General features: G+C 37.5%; 1 protein-coding gene and 1 long non-coding RNA gene across 18 annotated transcripts in view; one reads left to right on the forward strand and one right to left on the reverse strand.

Moving 5' to 3' along the window:
• LOC116216567 (uncharacterized) overlaps nt 1-22,040 on the reverse strand; it is a 488,234-nt gene that overhangs the window by 389,954 nt on the left and 76,240 nt on the right. The window lies entirely within an intron of this gene.
• The window catches only part of NDST4 (N-deacetylase and N-sulfotransferase 4), a 102,710-nt gene that overhangs the window by 43,367 nt on the left and 37,303 nt on the right, over nt 1-22,040 (forward strand). Inside the window, exons 3-6 of the mRNA XM_010709954.4 lie at nt 2,168-2,255; nt 7,259-7,413; nt 15,211-15,396; nt 17,350-17,478. Of these exons, the coding sequence (XP_010708256.2) occupies nt 2,168-2,255; nt 7,259-7,413; nt 15,211-15,396; nt 17,350-17,478 (558 nt within the window). The remainder of the gene's footprint in view (nt 1-2,167; nt 2,256-7,258; nt 7,414-15,210; nt 15,397-17,349; nt 17,479-22,040) is intronic.

Genomic DNA, 22,040 nt, shown 5'->3' on the forward strand with positions numbered 1-22,040 from the left:
TAGAGAGAAAAAAAATAAAGTCATATAATGACAGTTCTTTTGCATATCTTCTTGTACTATATGTAAAGAGATAATTTCTCAAGGTGCTCTTTCCTCAAAGGAAGATTGAATTGATTGTTCTCAGCCCATCAGTCTTTCTCAACATATATAAAATACTCTACATAGCTTGGGAAGTTATATTCTAACATATAACAACTCAGATTCTCTGCTTATGACTTTAACGAAGTCAGTTTAGTGACTTTTTTTTATCAACTGAGGATATTCCTCAATTTCCTAGAGATTAATGCCACTATTAGCTAAGATTAAACGTGTTGGTGAATATTTATATAGTACGTAGATAGAGCCCCAAAATATGTGAAGTTGTCACAGAAGTTAAACAATCAATTTATCAAATGTCTGCCAGTATAAGCTGGAAACCTATATGTATCTCAATACACAATGCTCAATCACATGATTTACTGCAATAAGATTGCTATATTTATTTCCTTTAGCAACATATCCACTAGGTGACTGCAATGGCTGATAACCACTGTTTGTTTTAAGTCTTCTTTAACATTCAATCAATGTTTCTGTTGGAACAAAAGTAAAATGAAGATGCACTTTCTGACAATCTTTTATATTACACTCCGAAGTGGCCTGGCACCTAAATAATGCCATTATTGATGGTGACTGTTAGCAAATGAAGCTTTAAAAAAGACTAGAGTTCCAACGTCCATAGCCTCTAAATATATATTGTAGTTAACATGAGATCCATACCTTTAGAAAGTTAATGTCCTACCAAAATAGCTGACAGCAGTTGACATCTCCTAACCCACTGCAACACAAAGGAGATATCAGAAATTGTGCTACCACAGATCTGTTTTGCTTGGCTCCCATCTGGATTAGGATTGCACAGGCCACCAATCTGCATTTCAGTTTCTTAAATCCATGATTCACCACTTATAAGGGACTAATTACACTTTGGGTACAAATAGTTCTTTCCTTTTTTTCTAATTTATACCAGTGAGTTGAACAAAATAGTGATGCTGTCTTCCTATAATGTAAAATGAACTTCCTAATGAACATATGAAATGTAATCTTCTGAAATTAAAGGAAACATTAGCTGGACTTTGGGCTGTGTGTAAACCATTGTGTTCACTTTGTCTTTGAACTTTACTAGAACATGAACATTCGATCAATAGAAATGTTATTAGTAGATGATGTGAAAAGTTCTAGAGACCCACATAATGGAGACATGGAAAATTGATGAAAATAGAGTTTATAACCCATTCAACAATGGCAAGACCAATAGGGAGATAAATCCACTATTCATCTCACATACGTAGCACATCCAGATTATGTGAGCTGCTGATTCAAAGCAGAAATCTGCGCAGCAAGGACTATCTTTAGAAGCAGCGCAGAGTTGATAACCTAACAATAGAGGTAGACAGCTCGTGCAGACAGAACCATTATCTTTTTCTGTGTTTGTTGGGAACATGCACATAAAAAAATGCACATTAGATAGATAACCAGGACTACACCTATTCTGTAAGCAATATACTTGTCCTCTCTTTCATTTAGATTGGTCTTATCCTTTTCATGGAGGAGAGATAAAATAAAAATGAATTTGATTTTGGTCATGAGAAAAATGGATGTTACTTCCACCATAGATCAAAATTTGACTTTCACAAATAATCCTGAATTAGGTAATTAAACACAATCAAATATGTTTCTGCAGGTAAGTAAACCTTAATGCCTCCACATCTGGATGGTAAGCAGTATTTCTAACCTTGGAGTTTAAGCACATTTTATTGAGCCTCATTAATAACTCCAAATGTGCGTTGCTTAGTGATTTATTGTACACTGACTCAATGACTAGATTCAAGTCCTGCCACAGACCATTGCAAATAATATATAGTATTTTGGTTTGCCATGTACTTCAGCACTTAGAAACTACTACTAGCATTGCTAGATCATCAAACTGATGGAGCAAATTAAGCTACCTGTAATAGTTTTAAAAAGAAAAAGAAAAAATAAATAAATAAATAACCTCAAAATAAAATGTAAAATATTTAACAGGATCTTCTTTGTTATATCTCCTCAGCTGGACACAATTTTTTTTTAAATGAGGCATTCAAAAATTAATGCTCACTTTTCTAAATGCATGTTAATTTCTTATTTATTTCAGGCTTTACTAGAGACTCAAAATTTACTGCGCACTCAGGTTGCAAATTTTACCTTCAACCTTGGATTTTCAGGAAAATTTTACCATACAGGTAAGAAGGAACTTCATGTTCTCAGGTAGCTACAGATAAATAGGTGACAGGATTTTAAACCCAGCTTTAAACATGCCTTTTCTAAATTAAAGCACTTACTCAATAGAGGAGTGGGAAATATATGCTCCACCATTTTAGATCCAGGGTTTCATTCGCTATCCACTGGGGCAAGAATAGCCTATGGATAATGTTATTAGGAATACATAGATGTCATTGGTGCTTTTCTGAAAGATGTATGATAGTAAACCTTAGTGTCGTAAAAGGAGAAAAGGAGCTGCCAAGATCTCTGTAATTCTTCACAATGCAAGAGAGCAGAGAAGATATACTAAAGATTTACCAGTATGACAGATATGAAGAAACATATAAGACCAAAAACAAAAAAAGAAAACATATCTCATAACCTCTAAAGAGGCAGATGTACTTAAATGGGACACATAAGATTTTGTTACGACTAGAAGTTATTTATTTTCCCAGTCTGAAAACTGGGAGGGATGATGACGGTAGAATCATACAGTTCAGAAGTACATTATTTTTCCAAGAAAAGAGAAAACAAGATGAAAATAAATTCAATTGAAACCCTGTTACCTCTGTACTGCATGCAGGAACAAGTTGTATACCCACACCATGCTTCCATGGAAGATTAGGTGCTTTTACATTTTCTTCTTTTTATGACTCCTCTCCTTTGGTCCACTTCTCTGCTGCACAATGTCCCCTTCCCGCCTTTTTCTCCCTCCCTTCCCCTTCATCTTCTTCTCCCTAACGTAAAAAGACATATTTAGAGACTCACTGCAACAGAGACATATACTGTCCTTCTTGTACTGCACCTTTCTCATCTTTCAAGACTCTAGAATCCTCAGCTGCCAATACATTCAGCCACATCTAACGCTTCTTGCCTGAGTGGCACTATGTAGGCTGGGAATCATTTAGAGGAGATGTGAAAGCATTGCAGCAGCAAAATGATGAGAGAACTTTAGAAGCAAGGAATGATACAGTCCTAGCTGTAACAGGTCACGAGGCAGCTGCGTAGTACAGCAAGAAGATGAAGATTCCCTGTCACAGTGTAAGTGCAGCAGTACTCTCCCTTTCATTGCCAGCATGTGAACATAATGCTAGCGAGCTCATCTACCTCTTATGTCTCTATTTCATCATCAATTAGAAGAGTAAAAAGGACCCTGGGAGATAAGGGGATGAGAAATCATTTGAAAGATAAGCAGAGAGAAGGAAACCAAAATTATTCATTGTGTACAGTTGGCACCACTGAAAGTCCAGGCTGTTTTCCCCTTATGTGGACACATAATGCTAGGCAACTGCTGCCCAGGAAACCTTACAGTCTAAAGAAATAAGCAGCAGAGTCTGAGAAAAATGAGATGTAGAGAGAGATGGAATTACTTGCCTGGAGTCATATAACAAGCTACTGGCAGATCTGTGATTAGGGAAGAACTTTGGAGACAAACCTTCAGTATTCTGCTCACTTCAGCTTGACCTGCCTGTATAGTTAGCTCTTCTGGAGATTAATTGGACATACACTTAATACAGCAAAATAAACAAAATAAACAAAATAGCCCAAGGCTCTGAGCAGCTCCGAAGCAGGATGCTGCTCCATTGTAATGAAGCTGGTATCAGACATTTTGGTATCCACCACACAGAAAGAAAATTCAAGGAGGAGAAGAGGTGGAAAAGAAGATAACTTATTACAAATATTATAAGATGAAGGCAGTGACTGGCAGAAAACATGAAGCTTTCCTACAAAATCACACTTAACCTGCCAAAGCACTTTTTCTGACAATCCCAATTGTCTCCATATGCTGTTACTATTTCTTAGTGAAGCCAGTTCCTACTAACCGACAGGTTTCATTTCCCAGCTGGTATAACACAGACCAATTTCTGATTCACTACTGCTGCCATAGCGAGAGAATATACATGCATGTTTGCCTGTCCTCCTAGGGATCCCAAGGTATACCAAAATAGCACAAAACTACTTAATGAGCTGAAGCATGCCATTGCCTCCATTAAGGCAATGCTGCCTGTACTCAGTGACGTATTCAAGTTTTTAAGTGAGCACTTCATTTACAGGTCAATGATAGCATTTGTCATATCAGTTTAGTGGAAAGATTCTAAAGTATCCTCTATGCAATATACGCTTTATTGACTCATAATAAATAAAACATGGGAAAGTATTATTTAATTACTGTAAATGTGGCTCATTTATCCCCAGAGGCTTTTAGTATCAGATATTCAATATGTTTTATTAGGTACCGAGATTGTTGTGCCTTATTGCCTTCTTTAATATGTGATTTTGCTTGCCTTTCCAGAACTAAGATCAGTTTAAACCTACAGGAGGGAGATGATCTTGGGAATGCGTTGGCATATTAAACAGTTAAGCATTTTCATTGAAAGATGCTGCTGACTTCTGTATGACAAATACAGATCCTATTTGGCTTGCCTGCATACCAGTACAATAACTGACACATCTTAACACCATCATTATTCCCTCCTGTAGCACAGGTATACTCTGCATTGTATTTGTGAAACTGATAGGGGGAAAAAAAAAAAAAAAAAAAAAAAAAAAAAAAGAGTAAAGACTACTGGTTATGCAGTTTTAGCAAATATCTTCTTGTTTACACTATGGCAACAGAAATGAAAATATTCTCAGAATTTGCATTTGAATTTTCTAAGATTATTGATGGCAACTTCAAACATTGTTTCAATCTTGAGCTTGAGACCTCTAAGTTGCTGTAGGTTTAAAATGAAGGTTTATTTATTACATGCAATCTAACACCAAACTATTATCCACCTGTATAAAGTGCAGACTGTCTTTCAAAATAGATATATGTGCATCTTCTTGATTGTAGGTCTACTGCAGTTTTCAGATTTCAGACTAAAATGAAGATAGAAAGTCACACGGAGAATACGGATTACACAAGAATTGAAAACTTCCCAATTTCCTGTTTTGCTTTCAATTCTTCAAACAAGGCATTGGGCAAAAAATATTAAAAATATATAAGCACTTTGCAAATATTGCATTAAACTTTTGACTTTTTATAAATACCTCTATTTGATATTTCATAAAAATCAAACATTTTTTTTGTAGCCTATAAAGAAAATAGTCCTCCAAAAAGTGAAAACGTCACCAAGTGTTAAATTTCAAGCCTTTCTTTCTGTTCCAACTCTGACACTTTGTCTGTATAAGATGGGAAGTGTTATGCTTTATCTTGTTTGATCTTTGCTATGGTAAAATATATATATGTGCAAATTTTGATGAATTGTATCTAAATTTATAAACAAATCACTATAAAATGTGATATAAAGTAATCTAAACAATCATACTTTAATAAGGCAATAAACTATCATTTGGACTAAATCGTACATCAAATAATCACAGTTCTTTATTATATTTGCCCTTTTCTCTTGTTCCTGCTTTAAAACAAGAATGTCTATGTTAATTATCTCCCTTCTGATTGCATTTCCCTGGGAGGGTGCAAGTGAACAATATATTCCAAGAAACAAGAGAGTAATCATTAAAAAATGCACCATCCAGAAGTTTTGGATAATGGAGCAGACAGGGCAGCCATCGGTCCCTTTGTCTGAGGAAGAAGTTACCTAAAAACAAGGTTGTTTTCCTCTCTTCCAGAAGTGCTCCCATCAGCAGGAGCAACTTTATGCTTTCTTAGAACTTGCAGAGTGCTACAAAGGAGAATAAATTGATTCAGTGATGCTAGGCAAAAGTTTCAAATAAATGTTCCCTTTGTGTAGTAGCATTCTTCAAAACAGACCTGTAAAAGTGAAAAATAAAGAGGTGAAGTGCACGCACTGAGCAGCTATCTGTGTGTCCCTGCTTCATACCACAAAGGTAAACAGAGACATCCATGGAGCATTTTCTTTCAGTGATTTTTGTAAAAACTGAAAGGCCCAGAGAGAGAAAGCAATCCATGTTTGCACCAGTAGTCTGATTTGGACAATTATTTCTTTGACCGAAGATAAATAAAGGCATTTAAATTAAGATGATAAAGGAACAAGACAGGAAAGTGCAATAAACTGAATGTTGTTCAGTAATTTGAGGGTAAAGTTAGTGGAAACATAACTTTTCCTTCCTAGATTAAAAAAAAACACTGGAGACATATGTCTGCATACTGTGGAAGTAGCACTGTATCATTTCTTAGATAGGGGGGTTTGATTTTTTATAAGCATGCGTGCTTCTGCCTGATGCAGATATTCTTCACTAACATAGGAATTTTCATTCTTTTTACTTAGAGATTGAACGTGGCAAGAATAGAATATTGACCCATAGGAAAAAACACGTAGAACTCTTGTCATTAGTTTTGCGTTTGTCACATTTTTGAAACTTTTTCTCATTTTTTACCAGAAAGTACCAGATTTCATTTTGCTGAGGTTAATGAGGTAGCTGTAAAGAGCAAGTTTTAGCAAGACACTGGTTCACAGCACTCTGCAGTGCCACCAAGCCAGCCTCAGCTGTGCATTGTCAACCAGGACCAAAACAGGTGGATAGAATTCATAGAGTCATTAAGGTTGGAAAAAACCTCTGTGACCATCCATTCCAATGTCCACCTACCATCAATATTTCTAAACCATGTTCCTTAGTACCACATCTCCACATTTCTTGAACACTTTGAGCGATAGTGACTCAACCACCTCCATGGGCAGTCCATCCAATCTCCATCTTCACAGGGAGCCTGAACTTCTGAAAACCTCTAGTGTATTACATAGAACAGCAATTCACTCTTAAAACTTACACTGTGTTAGAACTACAGTAAACTAACATGGTGTTAGGAATAGAAAGAGAGCTATCACCCACGATATCTCATCTGATTCCTTCTGTGATATTTTAGAGACTGTTCATAGCACAGTGAGAAATCAGAGCCAGACACCAGGTTTTATAGCAGCCTCTATCTTGAAAACAAACAAGAAAACCCCCACCAAAGTAATTATGGACATTTTCTGTTTTACTTTTCTATTCTTTTTTTTCATTCTTCTATCTTTTGCAGGCACTGAGGAGGAAGATGAAGGTGATGACCTGCTGTTGAGGTCTGTGGATGAGTTTTGGTGGTTTCCCCATATGTGGAGTCACATGCAGCCTCATCTCTTCCACAATGAGTCGTCACTGGTGGAGCAGATGATCCTCAACAAAGAATTTGCACTAGTAAGTAAGAGTTACCAGATGGACCACCTTTGCATATAAATACACCAAGGAAAGTGTGGCTAGTTAGTTGTATTATACATATGTTTAAATAGGTATAAAAATGAGGTTGCAAGATTGGTTAACTCAGCCCTAAAAAAAAAAACAAAAAAAACCACACACACTCTGACTCAAACTTGGGCTGACTTTTGCCTTTTTCTCCAGCACAGGCTTACTGGATAGGAAGCAGTCCATCGACCTTATCTTGCAAGACCACAGGGATCAGAAACAGGGAATTCTTGGCAGATGTCACTTGGCCTTTTGAGCTTAAGGAAGGGAATAATACACAGGTTATCAGCTCCTTGATGTCTGGTGCAAACAGCTTCAGAAGTGAGGGTGAAAGCTCCAGTCAACTTTGTGAAATGTTGTGCATGGTTTGTGAGAAATCTTGAAACTAATGAGGTAAATAAGTGAAGCTGTGGGACTTCAGAGTGCTTTTTTAGATGACCTGAAAATATGCTTTTTCACATAGCTAAGCTGTTAGTAATGCTTACAGATAACGTTTCCTTTTTGCTTTTTTCTGTTGTTAACTTACAAGAACCATCCTACTAGCATTGCCCAGAGCTCAGAGCACTTACACTCAGAGGTCAGTGGAAACCACTTAGAGTCCATTCAGGGTAATTCTACTAAGCAGCATCACAAAAAAAAAAGCTAAAGTCTGCAAATGCTCTCTTTAGAAAAGACACTTGTGTGGAATTTGTCAAGGCACAGAAATGCCAAGTAACCTGTGCCACTCAAAAGACCAGAGTAGCGCAGTGAAGCTTACTCTGCTGCTTAGGGAGCACAAAGTCCCTCACAGCTCAGAAAGAGCAGCCAGCAGCAGACCATGCTCCCCATCCCTCCATGAGCCAAGAGGCATCAAGAAGCCAAGCCAAGGCAGATGTCTTAACAAGCAGTTGGAAGCAATTTATTCCCTTGTTTATGAAAATATTTTCCTAACAATCTTTAAAGCAAATTCATTAAAAATGGCTTAACCGCTTACTCTTCTCTCTAGATAACCTCTCTCATCTGCTTCTTTGTAGGAAATCAGTGCAGAGGCATTTTGGATGACTTTTCTCTTCTACAACACAGTGTTACAGTGTCACTCCCGGCATGGCCTGTTCATGTCTTTTGTTTGACCTGGCCTAACTGCTGTAGAGGCCTAAGGAATCTATATATAGTTGAGATTTTAAATGCAAGAAGAATTTAAGTAATTCCTATCTCAAGTACACATTCATCTTCAAAACCTGCTGGAAAATTTTCCTAGTATTTTCAGGTAACATGATGTCTTTTAGATCAAATCACCTTCAGAAATAAAATCTATAATGCAGCTTGAAAACAGAGCTTGTAATAGAATGTTTGCAACTTCAGTTACAGAAAGATAAAGCCCATCTTCCTATCATCATTGAAGGGTAGAGACTCCTTTGGGTGCCTATAAATAAGAGGCTGATGTCAGGGAAAGGCTGCAGTTATTACAGCTTTATTTCCTGCTAGCATTTGGACAGGGGTAGTACCAACCTCTCAACCTTGAATCGATACGAGCTCTGCAATTTACTTATGAGAACATTTCTTTTCAAAAGGCTTCCTTTGAAGTCCACTCTGGGGTAGAAATTTGTCTTCCTGATATGACAGTTTTCCTGATATCTAACAGAGCTTCCAGCTATGACTCCAGAGTAGCCTTGTGCTCTTCTTTCTCATTCTCAGCCTCACGTCTTATTCAGGAAAGGAACTCCCTTTTCTACAACTGTACTTCTTTAAGTCTTTCAAAATGAAAGCGAGTCCTTTTTATTATTCTTTTACTTCACAGTGTGTTTCCAAATTTATATTATAGGTCCAGAACAGTAAACAGTAAATCTGCTTAGTGCTATAAATCTTATTTGTGCTCTATTATCTTTATTTAGCACCATACTCAGGAGAATACAGCTTGACGTTTATGCCATTTTCTCACACATTTCCTATTTATTGACCGTATCTGCCCACCTCCTGTTTTAACTGTAAGTAAAGACTTCGCCAGTTTGTGCAAGGAAAGTTGCAGTAATTATTCAGAAGTATGATCGCATTCATTCTTCACCTGATGCATTTCTTTGTTCATTTTTTAAACACGGTGAGAAGGAAATTAATTCTTCAAGATGGGAGAGCAAATAATTATATCAGAAAAGAGTAATCAAGGCTGCTTTAACATCCCAAAAAACACCACCACAACAAAAAAAAAAATCTCTTCATTAAGAACTATCAATTCCTCGGGGCATTTTCATTTTGGAAGAAACATCACACTGACTGGAAACCTGGACCTTTAAGGCTAGATCTAAATCCCTTCACAGTCTGCAGTTTCTTCGTGCAAGGGAGCGTGAGGCTCAGGAGTGGTGATGTTCACTGAGAGAAAACATTTCATAAAAGGAATGTTCTTCTCTGAGTGCTGTGGATTAAAGTCAAGCTTAACAAACATAAGCCAATTTATCTGAAACACAGTAATTCATGGATATTATCACATGGAGCTATAAATGTACACAAGCACAATTTTTATTGGCTCTTGCATTTACACAATGTATAATCTTTGGTTTGCAGAAGCTTGAGCATAAATACAGCCTGCTGGATACAGGCAAGAAATGCAAGTGTTACAGCAGCAGCTGGATAAAACACCTTGTGCTGTTCTACGCTGGTATGTCTGCACCTCAGCGTGAGGCTCTATAAATAGAGAGGTTACAATTGCAGCCTGCTTCAAACAGGTACATCACAAAATACTCGTAGAAATCAGATAGCTAAACAAATTTGTATAAATACAACTAATTGCTAATTAGGTGCGCAATTACCTTGATTTCAGTTAGATAAGTAAACCTCTGTGAATAAGTAAACCTCTGGGGCTTTATAAAATCAACAGTCTTTAAAGAATTCCCTTTGCCTGTAAACCGCTTGTGAATTAAAGAATACCACCTTTAATATGAGCACATCATTCCTCATTTCCGCAGTTCCACATCTACACGGTGAGAGGAAGCTGTTTTCTGACATCCATCATATATGCTGTTGCCCCACTGCCCTGGATTTATCATGAAGTGAAGGAAGTTCTGCTTAACAAAATCCCTGCCCACCCGTGCCTGAGCAACAGCCCCACAGCTGCCAGTGCCCATTGCCCCATCATTGCCGCACCTCTTCCCAAGCACTCACGGCATCCTCAGCCTCACACTCTAAGAGCAGGGCATAACAGCTATAGGAAACGAACGCCTGGTAGGATTCCATGCAGCCTTCCACCTTTCTGCTGTTTCAGAGGACATTTCTCTTGCATGGGGAGGAGAGCAAGCCCAAGCCCTGCACACTGCCACTGTTGATGCATCTAGTATGTTCACATTTCATTCTTTCCTCACTTTTCATAGACAAAGAGCAAAGTCCCTTTCTTTACATTTTGGTCTTTCTCTCTGTTTGTTACCCTTTAGGGAAGATTTATACCAGAAAGCTTAAACAAGCAGACACCAGAACTAGTGATTTTAACTTCAGTAAAGCAGGTTGCAGACTAACCATAACTCTGCTATTCTAACGTCTTATGTATATATGGATAGTACATTTCAAAGCTCAGCTAAAGGAAAATGATATTTATTTTGATTATTGATTTGTTTTGTCAATCATATTTTGTGGGTTGTTTTATTTTCTTCTTCTACCAGAGGATCCCCAAATCCTTTACAGACATTAATGGATTAAGCTTTGCAAACTGATAAAATCTCAGATATTATTCTTACGTCTTTATAGGCCAGACAACTAATACAGAGGTAAACAAATCATGTAAGCAGATGCCTCTGTTAGCCCATATTCCAAAAATAAAACAAACCAAGTTCTGCTGATTTTTACTGCCAAACTTTAATCATAAAATATTCTTCCTCTCCCTCTTGTATATCCTTATCTTGCAAAAACTAGGATATATTTAATCCAAAGCCTGTAGCTCTTTATTTTGTCCCTTCATTTATTTGCTCTCTAATTATTTTCTGCTCTCATTTGTGAACACATGCATCCAAAGTGTTGTAGAAAGAGGGCAAAAATTATCACAGGCTGTAAAAACATCACTATGATCTGATATGAAGTGAGATGCACCTATGCAAAACAAAACAATTTAGATCCTTTCTTGTATTGCTCCTTGGATTCAATTTCCTGATTATAAACTAGATTCACATTAGCACTTGTCTCTTAACAATAATTTCTTATTTGCTGAATCATTTTGTCTAGCTAGAGAATTTTTAAACAAGATTTAAAGTTTGGAATTGAACTAAAAGGATGAAGTATATATTCAGTAAAATTATCCAGAAATATCAAGAAGATTTTGTATCCAGGAAGGCTAGAATACCACATATTTTTATGATTGCTGACAAGTGGCTAATTCATTTATCAAATTAAAATTAAAAAAAAACACAAAAAACTTTACTAAGTATTAAACTTGCAAAGTAACATAATCTCATAGGAAATCTCATCCACCTGCAGAAATATTAGAAATATATCCCAGTACTAAAAGTATGTAAAGCTTATGTAAAACTCAACTTTGAAAGGTAACATCTCATGAAGTATCATATTTTCTCTATCACCTACTGTTGGACAAAGTCAAAACATTTTTTAAAACTTGCCTGAGGTTATATTAACTTCTTCACCAAAGAATTAGTTATATAAAGGTACTCTTGCAGTTCAATTGATTGTATGAGGAAATCCTCATACAGCAGACATAAGATTTGTTGAATTAAAGATCTGGGTTTTCTTATTCTCTCCCCAGTAATGGCCAGTATTATGCATTTCTGTAAAATAAATCAATCGTCATTTTTAAAAACCAGATTTACTGTTGTCATATAGCATAATTTTAGTCCTTATTGTGCTTTAACAAGTAAATGCAGTATTTGGTGCAATCAGGAGCTGAGTCTCTCTCTCAAACAACATCCTGCTAATATAAGTAGCCAATTTTCCTGTCACTATTTGTTTTGTTGTTGTTTTGTTTTTAAACTAAAATCTCCAGCATCTGCTCACAGAAGAAAACAGAACACAAACTTATGTTTTGAGAATACACCTACCCCTGGAAAGCAGCGCTAAGTCTCCATTACCTGTCTTTCTTTAGCAAACGTAGAATGAATATACATAGTACATGCGACATGATGAATACAGCTCATTTCTGTACAAATAGCAAGGTCAAAAGTCTTCACTTGCTTCAGCTTTTCAAACCACTCATAGAAGCACCCATCCTGCACATGGCTCTCGTAAGGTAGCTCTGAAGGTTGTGCAGATGAGCCAGGTTGCACTGGCAGGACTGAGCATTTCCAGTTCCTATTCTCAATTCCTGTCCCAGCTCAAGCATGCTCAAGAATGTAATACTGTTCTTCATAGTGCCAAAAAGGTCAAGAAATTTTCCAAACTATGCAAACACACGTACAAAGACTTGAATGTAGAAATAACCTTATGAAACCTAGTAGGAAATTGTTCCTTAGAGCAAAGAGTGTACTCATTAATGGCACCTCTCATTTTGCCTGACAGCTTGGAGCAAGTCCTTCTTGGATTCACATATTTGCTTCTCCTTTAGCACATTAATTCTCAACACCAAACTAAATTTGATAACAAAAATACGAAAAAGAAAACAAAATAAATCACTAAAATAGGACATCTAATGTTTAATTTACTCAAAATTTACTCCAAATTAAACATGGAACTGGTCACATCTAATTACGTCTTGCATATATCTTTTTAAAATCATATTGGGTGTCTGAGTGACATGTACTTAAATGATGAACTGTATAGTGTGCAGGTTTATTCAGAGGTTAATTATCTTTTTATATTGAGAACTTGCAAAGTGGTGTCTTACTTTATTTGTGAATGGTAGATTACCGTTTTGAGGTTCTGTTACTATAGCAATACCAGCTGCAAGTAGTAAGTAGATAAACAGGGTTTTGCATGTATTTATCCAGATACCTCCTTTCAGTCATATTCAGAGTAGCAGTCATTAGCTAGATCGAGATGCTTTCGCTTTACATTTTTATCTGTGAACTCCCTAGCAGGTTTTGGTGAAGTTTTATTATTGCACATTGTAATTCAGTACATCTGACTGTGAGCATCATAGACTGTTCAGACATTCTGTTAATAAATAGTGAGATTTTTGAAAAACCCTTAGACACAACCTATTCCTTCATTCATGTTCAGAGAAAAGAGTGACACTTCTAACTGTACTTCTATTCATCACTTCACCCTTAAACTGACTCATGACTTTCAGGTACATAACATTAACAACTGAAAGTCACACTTCTCTGTCAGTAAATTGCAAAAGCGTGTGTTTTGGCATCTCCCCACCTTCCCCAAGATCAGCAGGTAACCTAAGATATTTGCTAGTAAGAAACAGATAATTTTAAGTGGATGCATTAAAACGGTGTTTCTCAAGTGTTCCCCATTGGTTTAATTTAAATTTTTCATTGAACCAAAAGCTTTTCATTGCAAAGTACTTAAAGATGCCCTACAGAACCTGCCACTCCCAGAAGTAATTAACAGTTATTAGATAATATGGGGAAGATGAAGGACAAGCACACCATCTCAGATTTTAACCATTTTCATCTGTATCAATTATATATGAACAGAAAATAGCTGATGTGCAGCTCTCTCAGCACTCTCAGGGAGTGCTTTTATTGACACCTAGGGCAGAAGAGGAGAAAAGGTGAGGAACTGGGGCCATGGGCACTGTCCCACATCACATGGCACTGGGAGAAAAAGAAAGAGATGCAGTAAACACTCAGAGCATAGAAAAAGATCCCCTGGAGATCTCCCATGGGAGTTGAAAAGGACTTAGAAATTTAAGGGGTTGAAAATGAGTGTGAGGATAAGGAAGAAGAGGCAGAACATAACCTTTCTTCCTGGCAGTAGTTGGTGACAAAACGCCGGGTACATTTCTGTACATCACTCAGCCCAAAGCTAATCACTAAATCAAATCACATGCATTCTTAAAAACACCCCAGTCTACAGAAAATTTTAAGGGGCTCCATCAGATAATCCCATCAGATGAGTTTTTTCAGATAGACCACATGAAATCATGGATGCGATTAGTAGCAGAACAAAGGCAAGAGATCTTCAGGAGTAAAGGAATATGCTCTGCACATTAGTACACTTACACTCTAGCTCCTTAATTCTGTCTACCTGCATATAAACACCTCACTGTTCCATCAGGAGATACTTTCAATATAGCCTACAGATTATATCCATGAAAATGCACATAATTCCTTATAGGAACTGAATAAATATTTATGAGACAGAAAATGTGTCTTTCAGTTCAGATTTTTTGCTACTACCCTAATACTTTGGGAAACATAAGCATATTCAGAAGCTATAGGGGACATATGCCTATTTTTTTGTTTGTTTTGTATCAGCAAGACACCTTGCTATTATTCAAGTAATAGGAAAGAACAAGCCACAATTGTCACAGCAACAAGTTTTTCTGCTTATTGCTCTAATGCTATTTGATAATTTACAAGATTCTTTAAACAGAACCAAACAGAACATGTATTATAAAAGCATGCAACATCTAACGAACAGGCAGATAAACCTGTTCTCTACAACAGTAACACAGCGTAATCCAAGAAGATTATTTATCACTCTACAAACATCAAACTAATTCCAGCTCCCTCCACCTCTCCCCTGTTTTTAGCATGTGCTACATACAAATAGATACAAGGCTGTCCAAGGACAACAGCTTCTCCAAAGCTGTTATCCGCAGGAGAAAATCTTTGAAGAATTACGTGTTCTTTTTCTGCTCCTAAATATATCCTTCTCTCTGCTGTGTTGCAGGAGCATGGCATACCAACTGACATGGGGTACGCAGTGGCTCCACACCACTCTGGAGTCTACCCAGTCCACATCCAGCTGTATGAGGCCTGGAAGAAGGTCTGGCACATCCGAGTGACCAGCACAGAAGAATACCCACACCTGAAGCCTGCACGGTACAGACGGGGCTTCATCCACAATGGCATCATGGTACACTGCATTTCCATGCTTCATAGCAATATTACTTTAAGTGATTTAAAAGTCTGCTATTTTTACCAAATGTTTCAAGTTTTACAGCAATCATTAAAATTCTCTGTGATCAAGGATTTGTAAAGATGCCAAAAGAGTGCATTTGTTATGCAATTTTAAAAAGTCACACAAACTCAGGCAACTGTTAATGTAATCTTCAGAAACTAAGTGTATTTGTAACCCAATCTACTACCATCCATCAATCAAAATATAAATGCATATTTTTAAAATTCATTAAACTGCTTAAGACCTATGTTTCAAGGTCTGGTTCATCTCTGCGTATGAAAGGATTAGAAACTCAACACTAGAGAAAATGAACAGGTAGAAGTAATCTTCTCTGGCACTTCTCTAAGGCCAAGGTTTCTTTCTGAGCTGTGCTTCTGAATCTCCTAGACTGGACACATGCTTGACTCTTCTACACCCCACATTTGGGTAAGAAGGGAGAGGGTTCTTCACATGCATATTTCACCTGCTTGAAAGGCAGGAAATTGTGTAAAGTTTTTTGACCCATCCTCTCAGCCAGCAGCTTGGAGAAAAAAAATTTGAATGGACAAGACTGTGAGACTGAAACAGGCATCTGCAAAACTTATATCTGTATAACCTAGGTTAGGAATACATTTTTCAAAGCTGGGTCCTTAACCATAGAAAAGCCCTAACAGATGCAAATATTGCCTGCACATGTAAAATCTTTTTTAGGGGATCAACATTCTGACAAAAGAGACATAGAATCATAGAATCATTAAGGTTGAAAAAGACCTCTAAGATTATCCAGCCCAACCGTCCACCTACCACCAATACTGCCCACTAAACCATGTCCTTAAGTACCACTTCTCCACATTTCTTTAACACCTTCAGGGATGGTGACTCCACTGCTTCCCTATGCAGCCTGTTCCCAACCACCCTTATGGAGTAGTTTTTCCTAACATCCAACCTGAAACTCCCCAGCACAACTTGATGCCATTCCTTCAATATGTCTCAATCAAAACCAACAAGTTACTGCACGAAGTCCAATTATGATTGGCATAGACTTGAATTCAGCAACGCATTTACACATTAAAATGCTTCACTGATCTTAAGGTTTGTCTCTTAACTGAGTAGAAAAATGAAAGCACCGACTGTAGGGAAACAAAAGGCCTTCCCCAGGTGAATCGTGTCTCTGTATATGTTAGGCAGTATCTATAAACTCTGACATTTGTTGTCTTTACTCAGTGCACCAGAGCCCTTTGATTTTAACTAGTTAGCAATGTAACTAAAACATCTAATTTTCCAAGATCAGTCTACTTTCCACATCTGCTAGCTTGCAAGTTTCTGACATGCAGCCCCCTGATTAATGATGGTATGGAGGCCTGATCTCAGATCACTCTTACGTGTATGCTCCACCAGTCCTGGAAAGGTTTGACAGAGAGGAGAAGGGTTTCACTGTGATTTTCGGACACTATGTAATACACAATACGTTATGTTAAACTGAGGAAAATGTGAAACTCATTTGAGGTCCATAGTCTTGAATAACAACTCATTTCGGTGTCCCAGTAACGTTAATTACCTGCAATAGTGAAGATGGCCAGGAAACATTATTTATCCTTTAATAAACTAGCCTTGCCAAAGGAAGAAATATTTAGCTTTTTGTTTTCTTTCTCTTCCAAACACCAGGAAACAAGTCCTTAATTATTACTGGATAAGCTGGCTAAAGCAGTTTGCATGTGTGATGTAGCTTTGCATCTGGAAATCATATCTGCAGGAATTTGCTTATAGTGAGAGTGCAGAAGATACACTAGAGTCTATAAACACACTGGGTTACAGAATCGGAAAGGACTGCAGCTTTGTTCAAGCTGCTGGAAGTATTACAGTGAATATGTTAGAGTAAGTTTGCAGAAATAAGTTAATATTATAATGGTGCTGTCATTTTGTTCTCAGGTGCTCCCTCGACAGACCTGTGGCCTTTTCACTCATACTATTTTTTACAAGGAATATCCTGGGGGTCCTCAGGAGCTGGACAAAAGTATCCGAGGAGGTGAACTTTTCCTCACCATTCTCCTGAATCCTGTAGGTATCTTCTTTTGCTACTTTTGGACACACTGACTATTGGGACCGGGGGCGGGAAGAAGGGAAAGTATTAGTTTCCTTTGACCTACATTCCCACATTGGGAAATTAAAAAGAAGATTACTCGATTAGAGGGAATACACAGTTTAAGATGAACAAAGCAAAAACCAACCAGAAATTAGTAAAAATTATTCTGATTGTATGCAGCAAGTTGCTGGAAAATGTATTCCTGTCATTTTCAAGCTTTTTCTCACCCTGAAGCTGAGTCCTTGTAAGAGAAAAGGACATTACCACATCTAACCAATATTGAAAGAAAACAGCAAGGATAGAGAGAGCTGAGTGACCTTATTCCGCTTTCCTTTCTGTTTCCCCAATCATGGTTCTGCACACTCCTAAGAGAACTTGTTGGAAACTCCTGGGCTCGGGCTGATATCATTCTCTCATCACCACTTCTTATAAAAATAGGTCCTGCGTAGCTAAAAAAAAGTACCCTCAGGCACTATATAGCCTTCTAATGCCTACACATCACCTAGCAGTTATAGAAAAAAGATGAAATTGGATGAACATTACTAATGAGGCAAGTGCATACAGGTAAGAAAGTAATAATTTCACAAAATCCTTGCAGAATAGCACCAGGAACAGTATTATCCAAGAATATGTCATGTTCAGTTCTGTACTTTGTCAAAGTTTACACAAGCCATAACCCAATGCATATGTATGTAAATATATATGTGCACAAACAATCTACGTACATATGGTTTGATCACTAGCATCACATTCTTTAGGATGATTTGCATAGCTATTGACCAATTTTGTCTCTCAATAAAACAGTCTGAACTGTGCCATGCTAAAATGCATGTGCTCCTACAGTTAAGACAACACAACGTATGTAGGTACACAGATATGATTGTGCTTATCAAGGAAGAAAGCTATATGACTACAAGTGCTGCTTTTTGAAGTAAACAACAGTCTGGTGCAATTTGAGACAGTAGCTTAGAGGTTAGAGAAAGAAGGGCAAAAAAAACATACCAATTACTTTTTGCTGTTGTCCTCCTTTCCTCCTGTTCCACTCAAACAAGGTGTTCTACTCACAAGACAAATGACTTGTGTCTTAGTAGGTGGCCTAATTTTCAGTGGTTTTCAATTGTGGTACGCATTGACTTTTTTGTAGAGGTACAAAAAATTCAGTTGAAGCTAGTTCTCAAATCCAGGTCGCTTTTATTTAGAGACCTAAGTATAGAATTTGGTATTCTATAATTAGATGATTGTGTGTGTGAAAATTTTGGCTGGGGAGCTAAGTTGGTGCCTGAGTCAAAGCAATTCAGTGATCATAAAGAAAATGAACATGTCTATTAGGAACTTTCCTATATCATATGTGACAGCTACTTTAGAATACTAATTTGAAAATAGAAAGGCTGTTTTTTATCCTCTCTGACATGCTTTTCTCCCCATAGTTTATTTAGTTTAACCTGGCTTGGGATGCTGCTGAAATTTATTGTGAGTTTTCACATACTTGGATACTGTGCTATCTTTGACTTAACTGAATTTTTCCCCAGATTTAAACACGTGAGCACTCAGCAGCAGTGTATGCCCTCTTCCCAAGAGGAAGAAATGAGGACGTTCTCAGCATCCTTCTATCAATTGCCTATTCCACATCCAAGTTTTTGAGTATGCTCAAGCCACCCTGATTTCTTCAACATTTTTATCTTTTCCTTAAGTTACAAAATACTTCTTGCACCTTCCAATTTTCCTATAGTTTTCATGAAGTATTACTGAACAGGATGAAAGCAGATAGGCTTATTCCTACACTTATGATAGTCTCCTCAGTGTGTTCTTCTGGAATCTCTGAAGCTGCTTTTGAGCAGGACCAATCTCATAGGTGCTAGAGCATCTCCTTCCTTCTAGCAGGGGGCTTCCCCCAACTGGTCTTCACCCGTGAACAACCAAATCTCTCCCTAAAGGGGTTTACAGCCAAACAGGCACATTAAATGTCCCACTTGTTACACTGCACATAACAGAAAACTCAAGAAAAATAGTTCTACCCTTTGCTTATTAATGGTATGAGTTTTCAGAGGTGATGCAGCAGCAAAGGATGAGACTTTTCCTAGGGAGGTGGTACACAATGGCATGTGAAGCATTCCAGAATTAACTGTGCAACAGTGATGTTCACAACAGAGTTAAACAGACTTCTTCCAAAAAATAAAAAATAAGAAGGGGGAGGAGTAAGGTGTTATTTGTTTTTTTTTTCCCCTCAGTACTGGAGCTTGTTTTGACCAAATTATGTTACAATAACTTGCGATCACAATATATATCATTGGGTGGCATTTCAAAAGAACAGCTTTATATCTATACTGTTAATGTTTGATTTTTTCCCCCCTCTACTTTTATGATTTTCTATCTCTACCTCATCAAAACTGATATTTTATTGAGCTGAGCCACACAAATGAAATACTGACATGCTCTTCCCTAACTCTGAGTTAAGTATGAATCTACTCCAATATAGTGCTTATTCAGACAGGAAGAAATATAATTTAATCATGTGCGAGTTGAAGATATACCACAAAACTCCACCATCATTCAAGTCAGGTTGGTACACTACCCTGTGAAATATGTGCTGATGAGAATAAAAAAAAATCCAGCCTTATCTCAGAAGGCTACTGATGTGAGTAGGAAGAAAGAATAAAATGAAATCAGCAACAGCTATGCATCCATTTTTTTAAAATATCAAATTTGGACAGCGCACAAATAAACAAATGGGGAGGTCTGACTTTATTCCAAGTAAGAAAAGGAGGTGTAGAGTTTTGGTGGTTAATTAGAAACACAATAGAGATCAGTATCCTAAAATCCATGGTATCTTCTGAAAAGGATCAAAAGAATGTCTCTTCCAAACTCGACTGAAAAAAGAAGTATGCTGCAAATGTGATTTATTCTCCAAACTTCCATAAGAATAGCAATGAGAGATTTCCCAGCATATAGCCTAGAAGATTTTCACACACCTATGTTCATTAACAAGTATGCTTTTTCAAAACATTTGGATATTAACCTATATGCATCTGGGGACTTTACCAAGAGCAGTATGGTATAAACCAGTGTGTGCTGTCTGAATGGATTATGGAAATGAACAACTGTCTGGAATGCAAAGACTCTTTAAAAAATCATATTTTTTTCCATCTTATTTAATGAAATGCCTAATGCATAGAAATAATTTCCATAAAATAAAATCCTAACCATAACACAGTATCCCCTGCCATGTAAGCTGCTTTACCTATCGCTATAGTTACTCCACTAGATTTTGTACCAAAAGTAACTGTACCATTGTTTATTTTTGAACTGTTGACATTGCTTTCATTTTTCTTTTAATCTAAAAGCAACAGATCAGACTTTTACTGGTGAGGAGAAAATTTACATATACAGAAACTAATAATTGCATCAGTTTTGGCTAGTATAGTTTCCAATTTCACGTTTGGATCCTGCTTCTGGTATCCCTCAAAGTACAAAGTACAAAGTATAGTAAGTGCCTATTTTCTCCTGGCTTCACTATCAGAGATAACTACACAGTTTCTTCCAAAACAAATCAGGTCCAGTTTGGAGCATGGTTTGTCCCAGGATTGACCCTGGAAGCCAGTCTGGACAAGAGTGTTTTGGCTCTTGCAGACCTCCAACACCACCCACGGCAAGCTTTGAATTCTCATGTTTTCTTCATGTCTTTATGCCCTTAAACATGCAATTTGTTACCTGGGCTATCCGTAAAACCAGTGCCCTAAAGCAATGATACAGCTTTAAGTCACTCCTTCAGGTACCCTGAGCTTAAAAAGCAGACATGCAAGCAACTATTGCATTTGAGTCACGTGTGTAGAAGTGACATCTGGCAGGAGCTATGCAGGCAGGAACTTCCCCCTCAAGTGGGCACAGAATAGTGGCACTCTGCCCATTTCATACCCACACCTATACAAGGCACTGCTGGCACCGGCGTCTGATAGGGCCTGGAAGCAACCAGGGCTGCTGGGGCTCTGTTGATGTGAAACCTCTTTTTGTTTGCCTTGTTGGAAAGGGCTATAGGTGAAATTGTTGCTTAGAAATAGATTAATAGCACCAGCAAAACAAGCAAAAAGGCGCTGTGCTGCACAGCCCCTTTCTCTTCACAGTATTAATTCATCACCCCACTAACTCAAGTTGCCCCTCGGCACCAAGCAGTACCACATTTATTCACCTGATGGAGAGGGCAAGAGTACAGCTGAAATCAGTTCATGTCCATTGTTACCCTGAGACAAGGCTTCCAGAAGTGAAAATCTATACTTTATTCTCCAGTAAACAGAATTATTACAGGTTTGCTTCACACAACTTAAGACTGTCTTTTTCACTCTGTTCTGAGTTTCAGGAATAATTGCAATCCCTTGATTAAAATCAGCATATCACCACCTTTTGCCAAGGAGTACAGCTATTTCTTTGTCTAAAATCAAACTAGAAGTCAGCTATTTCTGTTCTCCCAGCTTCCAAGCTTACCAAGTCAAGGGGAAAGAAACAAACCTGAGTATGTGTGAACAAGTGGTGGCATAAGCCATTC

The sequence above is a fragment of the Meleagris gallopavo genome, chromosome 4, assembly GCF_905368555.1.
Source record: "Meleagris gallopavo chromosome 4, MGAL_WU_HG_1.1, whole genome shotgun sequence".
Lineage (NCBI taxonomy): Eukaryota > Metazoa > Chordata > Aves > Galliformes > Phasianidae > Meleagris > Meleagris gallopavo.